General features: G+C 39.2%; 1 protein-coding gene across 1 annotated transcript; it reads left to right on the top strand.

Annotated features, from left to right (window-relative positions):
* Positions 1-294: 294 nt before the first annotated feature.
* LOC308241328 (arginine/serine-rich coiled-coil protein 2-like) lies at positions 295-1,161 on the top strand (the record flags this gene model as incomplete). Its single annotated transcript, XM_080654719.1, is given in 2 exon segments — positions 295-420; positions 424-1,161. Coding segments are annotated over 2 exon segments (696 nt in total). The 3' UTR covers positions 994-1,161.
* Positions 1,162-7,163: the final 6,002 nt, after the last annotated feature.

A 7,163-nucleotide genomic window follows, 5' to 3' on the forward strand; every position in this document is an offset into this window, starting at 1 on the left:
CTAAAAGAAATAAAATGAATTACAATAAATGATTCACTAAAACAAATATATTTAAACCATCTGTATTTTAAACATATTTTATATTTAGGTTTATCACTGTCTTCACATTAAAGACATTCACAGAAGAGTGATTGATTCCTCTAGGAGGAACAACAATTATAAAGTTACAAAATATGTATTTTAATGATATTATCACTTCATCCTGGTGAGTGAGTTTGTGAATGACTAATATTTTATGTTTATGTGAAATAAACATAGTGACTATTCCAATACCCTGGTATTTCATACTGAGAAATGTCTCCTAGTCCACCTCCCTTCAGAGGCAGACACACAGCAATGGATGCACAAGAAGCTTTAACTAGGCGGTTGAAAAGGGCAAAGAAGTTACAAGAACAACGAGAAAAGGAAATGGTTGAAAAATAGAAACAACAAGAAATAGCTGCAGCAGCTGCAGCTACTGGGGGTTCTGTTCTCAATGTGGCTGCCCTGTTGGCATCGGGAACACAGGTAACTCCTCAGATAGCGATGGCAGCTCAGATGGCAGCCCTGCAGGTTAAAGCTTTGGCAGAAACCGGAATAGCTGTACCTAGATATTATAACCCAGCAGCTGTGAATCCAATGGAATTTGCTGAACAAGAGAAAAAAAGGAAAATGCTTTGGCAAGGCAAGAAAGAAGGGGACAAATCCCCGTCTGCTGAAATATGGGAAAAGTTGAATTTTGAAAACAAGGACCAAAACGTCAAATTTAGGAAACTAATGGGTATTAAGAGTGAAGATGAAGCTGGATGTAGCTCAGTTGATAAAGAAAGTTACAAGACATTGAAGCAACAGGAAGAAGTATTTAGGAATCTAGAAGCTCAGTATGAAATGGCAAGGTCACAGACCCATACACAAAGAGGAATGGGATTGGGTTTTACATCACCAATGCGAGGAATGGATGCAGTTCGAAAAAGATCACTTAATGTTTGGAACTTTCTAAACTTCTGGTTCTGATGTCAGGTCCTTGTTCACCAAACAGCTAGCATTCTAGCTTGCATGGGTGTTGCATTGACTTTAATTTATTGAAAAATAACGATTTTTTGTAAATATCAGATCAGTGATACTGGTGTTAGTGTTGTAATTAGGTTAAACCCACTTCCATTAAACTTGACAGGACTATAGAAGGACAATATTTTTTAGTTCATAAATTCTACTTTCAAAATATATATAAAAACTGCAGGTGGGATAAAAATCTCATACATGGATTTTTTCGTGTCCGCTGTCTTGTGTAATTTTGTACTTAACGTTGTACAGTTATTTTCATCTCTTGAAACATGAAAGTAATGTTATGTAGATGTTCTTTAGAAGATCTGGCCATTTGGTACATACCAGCACAAATAAGCTGGGTTGATGAAAATAAAAATGGTGATGAAAATAAAAATGGTTTTCTAAAAAAAAAAAAAAGAGAAATGTCTCTATATTTCTTTGAATCCTTTATAAAACATTTAGTATGATTAAAGTGAACCTACATAAAAGCGATCTTAAGTTCAGTGAATTTAAACAACACAATATTATAAGATAAAAATAATTTTAAATGCAGAATGAATAAAAATCATAGACATGTACATATAAGAATGATGGAGAAACAAACTTTAATTATAATTTTAGGGTTCAAATTTAAGTAATGATGCAGGCAATTTTTCTTGTTATTTTATAGGATTAAGGGTATTTCTAATTATTGATGCCAAATGAAAAATAAAACAGAGGCTGCATTCAAAAGTAGAGGTGTTTATATATCCTTAGGAAGAGTCCAACACATTATTTAACTTAAATATGCTTTACATTCCCAAACTTATTCCTAACTCCTGATAATCTCATAACATACATGCCAAACACACAAAGGCAAATAACAAGATACTACATTCTTTTGAAAGAATAGTATAGTTAAGAGCAAGGAATAGTATAAGCAAATGTACCTCTATATCAATAGTTAAAACACCATTTTTTAAGATTTTCTAATCATAAAATGATATTCCCATTTGTGTATAATTACTAGATGCATAGAAGTTCCATTTATAAAATATTATATTTTTGTGAGTTTCCATTTGTTCCCCAAAACCGAAATTTTTATACAGATATTTTTTTTTCTTAGCAGCACCCCTGTATAAATTTTTATTTCAAGTACTCATCTAACATGTATCAAGTATTAATATGGGTCCATTATTGCTTTTCATTTTAGAATTACTTCCACTAATTTGGCAAACAGCCTTCAAGAATTCCAGCAGTAAACAAATTACAGCTCTCCACATGAAAAAAGTCTTTGCTAAGGGCAGATTCCATAGTCTGAAATAGCAATTCAAATATGGGTTCACACCATTAGATAGTGCTCATTCACATCTGGACCAACCAATATAAGTGAGCAAGATTTCCTGAGATAGAATCCTTACTTGCAGATTGTATGACCTTAGATTGATCACTTAATATTATTGAGCCAAAGGCATCCATCTCCAAAATGAGATAAAAATAACACTTATATTATGGCTTATGAAGGTTAAATTATTTAAATCATGTAATGGTATTCAATGTAACATAATTAAAACAATACTAGCAGTGAAAATTCTTAATAATTATTAGCTGTTTTTATTAGCTCTTAAAAGGACTCATTCTAAGTATAACCAGTTCTAAGGATTATCTTTCCTTATTAAGTTATTCAGGAATACAATAATGATAATGACAATTATAAGTGATGTACTATGGAGCTAGGCTGTCTGAGATCTGCTGTGTGACCTCACATTGGTTACTCATCTCTAAGCCTCAGTTTTCTTTTACGTAAAATAGAACAAATAATAGTGACCGCTTAACTCATAGTTGTGTGTGAGGTATAAAATATTAATATACTTAACACATTTTGTAAGAAGTTTAGAGTATATATTTCATCAATGTGATACTACATTTGTAATAAAAATCTATTTTTTAATTTTAAATAATTTATTGTCATTTTCCAATAGTAATATATGTGTGCATATGTGTATAGATATGTATATATACTTTTCATGAATTTTAAATTATTTTTTATCCTGAGAGAAAAAAAATTAACTGAAAATGTTTGTTGTCTTTTATCAATAACAAAACACACAGCATGGCTATTCATAAAATGTTGATCTGACTTTGATTTTGGACCAAGGTGAAGAGTAGAGTTTCAAGATTAAGATAAAAATAAGTCAATTGATCTTTAAAAAGATGACAACTGCCCAGCCAGCATGGCTCAGTGATTGAGCATTGACCTATAAACTAGGAGGTCCCATTTTGATTCCCGGTCCTGGGTTGCAGGCTCAGTCCCCAGTGTGGAGCATGCGGGAGGCAACCAATCAATGATTCTCTCTCATCATCAATGTTTCTATCTCTCTTTCCCTCTCCCTTCCTCTCTGAAATCAATAAAAATATATATTTTTAAAAAGATGACAACTCCAGGGGCAAAGAGCCTATCTCCAAAGTTCTATAAAAATAGATAATAGAAAAACACTTATTAAAAATTGAAAATTTCTAACACAAACATGGTAATCCTATCTAATAAAGATGGAATATGCAGATTGACCATCACTTTGTGACAAAGATGGTGGCACCCACAGCCAATAAGAAGGGAATATGCAAATTGATGTGACAAAGATGATGGTGGCAGGTCTGGGACAACACAGGAGCACCAGGCCTCTGGGCAGTGTGCAAAGGTGAAAGGCAGCTCTAGGCTGGAGTGAAGGCAGAAGGTGGCGGCCAGAGTGAAGGCCTGGGTCCTGGGTGCTGGCAGCCAGGGGAAAGAAGGCCTATTCTTGTACAAATCTTCATGCATCGGGCCTCTAGTCTACACTAATAAAAGAGAAACATGCAAATTGACCGTACCTCTGCTACACCCACCAGCCACACCCACCAGCCAATCAGGAGTGAGTATGTAAATTAACCCAACAAATATGGCGGCAGCCATGGAGCTGGAGCGAGCAGGAGGCTTGGGTTGCCCCGGCGATGGAGGAAGCCAAGCTTCCCACCTGCCCTGGCCGGCCCTGGCCTCCACTTAAGGCTAGAAAGTTTCAATTATAGAAGATAAATAAATCCCAGATACCTGTTTCCAGCCAGCCCTGGCCTCCGCTCAAGGCAGCGCTGAAAAAAAAAGAAAAACAGGAGGGGCTGGGACCTTGGGTCGCCTGGGGGAGTGGCCAGCCTGCAAACAGCCATCAGCCAGGATGGCCAGGCACCCCAGGGGGACCTCCACCCTGAAGGGGGTGTGGCCAGCCTGCAAACAGCCCTCAGACCCTCACCCAGGCTGGCCACACCCCCATGGGTTGAGGGTCCTCACTGGGGGGTGTGGCTGGCCTACAAACCACCACAGGCCCCTTGCCCAGGCCACCCCACACCCAAAGGGACCCCCCACCCTGATCCGGGACACCCTTCAGGGCAAACCAGCTAGCCCCCACCCGTGCACCAGGCCTCTATCTATACTAATAAAAGGGTAATATGCTAATTAGACTGGGAGACCTTCCAGGAGACCTGCCGGATGTTCTTCTGGACAAAGCCATGGTGGCAGGGCCAAAGTAGAGGTGGTTAGAGGCCAAGAGGGGAGGGCAGTTGTGGGTGATCAGGCCAGGATGGGACGGCAGTTGTGAGTGATCAGGCTGGTGGGGGGCAGGGCCATTGGGGGTAAGCAGACCAGCAGGGGGCCAGTTGGGGTGAGCAGAACGTCAGTGGGGGTCAGTTGGAGGTGATCAGGACAGTGGGGGGGAGTTTAGAGTGAGCAGGTCAGCAAGGGGGCAGTTGGGGGCAAGCACACTGGCACGGGGGGAAGTTGGGGGTGATCAGGCTGGTGGGGGGGCATTTGGGGGCAAGCAGGCCGGCAGGCAGAGTGGTTAGGGGAAATCAGGCAGGCAGGCAGGCAGGCAGGCAGGTGAGTGGTTAGGAGCCAGCAGTCCCAGATTGTGAGAGGAATGTCCGACTGCCAGTTTAGGCCTGATCCCTGTAAACTAGCAGTAGGACATCCTTCGAGGGGTCCCAGATTGGAGAGGGTGCAGGCCAGGCTGAGGGACATCCCCCCTGTGCATGAATTTCATGCACCAGGCCACTAGTATATATATAAGCATGTAAATCCCTAGCACAAAAATAAAAAAATGAGGCACAAGGGTAAAGTAAAAGTTATTAAAATTCTTTCCTTCTGAGACATGGCAGCCAAATAATGCACAGACATAAGGAAGATGGAAAATAGTTGCAACAACAAATAACAGGCAGCCAGCAATTTACATGAAAAAGCTAGATGGGAACGAGCCACCGTGAAGAAAATAAGAGAAATATTATAAAGGTCTGCATTTTAAATAGAGAACATATTTAAATGCCATCTTGAGAAATCATTCAAAATCACATTCAATGGTATATCAACTTTTGGAAATGCAATTAGAGTACATTTCATGCCTGCCTATTAGCATTTCTTGATGCCGACCAGTGAAGTGGGCAGAAGTTTTATATAATTTTTCACTTTCTTCATCCTGACTGAGCTCTAATATATTGAGCTGAGTTCTGATTATTACCTCTCAAGACATTTGTTGCCCACTGCATTATTTTTCCTCCTTCTGTGTTTCCTTTGTGAGCTAACTGGAGTTATTCTACAGAGAATAGTGTAAACATAAGATAACACACATTTTCATCTCACTTTGCAGTCCTGGGAATTGAAAAGCCTGGTAATAATTTGCATTTTGGTCTTATTATAATGTGAATAATTCTGGTCTTTATTTGTTGATAAGAATTCAACATTAAAAAACTGATGCAAAGCATATAAAAAGGTGTTTTCTGCAACCTATGGGAATCCAGGCCCAGGTTCTGAGTATCTAATTAGTTTATTTTGTTTATTTATTTTTTTTGTCTTTCTGATCCTTTAAAAAATATATATTTCCCTTCTAAGTCTTAAGTTGCAAAGATTCACTAAGTCTCCCAACCACTTATCTCTGTGGCAACCATCAATCTGTTCTCTGTATCTATGAGTCTGTTTCTGTTTTATTTGCTCATTTATATTGTGTGTGTTTTTTTTATTTCCACATATCTATAATAATCTATAATAATAAAAGTGTAATATGCTAATTAGACCAGATGTCCTTCTAGACATCCTTCTGTCTGTCCTTCCGGATGAAGCCAGGGCTGTGAGGGAAGCCCAGGTCCTGGGTCCCAGAGGGAAGCCGGTGCTGGCAGCCAGGGGAAGGAAGGCCTACTCTTGCACGGATTTCATGCATTGGGCCTCTAGTGAGTGAAATAATAAGGTATTTGTCTTTCTCTGACTGACTCATTTCACTTAGCATAATACCCTCTAAGTCCATCCATGCTTTTGCAAAGGGTAAAATTTTGTGGTTTCCTGTTGTTTGTTTGTTTAGGCTAAGTAATGTTCCATTGTATGTAATCCACCCCCTTTTTTATCCATTCATCTAGTTTTTAAAAAATATATTCTTATTGATTTCAGAAAGGAAGGGAGAGATAGAAACATCAATGATGAGAGAGAATCATTGATCAGCTGCCTTCTGCATGCCTCCTACTGGGGATCAAGCATGCAACCCAGGCATGTGCTCTTGACTGGAATTGAACCCAGGACCCTTCAGTCTGCAGGCTGATGCTCTACCCACTGAGCCAAGCCCTATCCACTCATCCACTGATGGACACCTGGCTTGCTTACAGAGCTTGGCCATTGTAAATGGCACTGCAATGAACAGAAGGGTGCATATATTCATTGAATTAGTGTTTGGGGTTTCTTTGGATATACACCCAGAAGTGGAATCACTGGGTAATAGGGAGTGGCAGATGCCTAGATGCAATTATATATGATCGTGACAAAAATTTACAATACGAATGGCATTGCCTTAAATTAATCTAATCTGCATTTTAGTTTCTATCCCCCTTGAGTCTTAATAGAAGGAGTGGGGAATAGGGTGAAAACATTTAGTTTCGTTGTATTTGTAGGAACATCAGCTTTCTTCATTATAATGAAAAGTCAGTCCTAGAGCTATTCCCAGCAGGGTAATGGCTTTACACCCATTTATAATGGCAGCAGGGAACCCAAGTGTGGCCATTGAGACACATGTCACTATTTGAGTGAGAGAGAGAATACCACAATAACAGTGCTATCCTGACAAAGCCACTGCTCCCTACGGAATTTTTAAAGAAGA

Source organism: Plecotus auritus, assembly GCF_963455305.1.
Source record: "Plecotus auritus genome assembly, chromosome: 2".
Taxonomy (NCBI): domain Eukaryota; kingdom Metazoa; phylum Chordata; class Mammalia; order Chiroptera; family Vespertilionidae; genus Plecotus; species Plecotus auritus.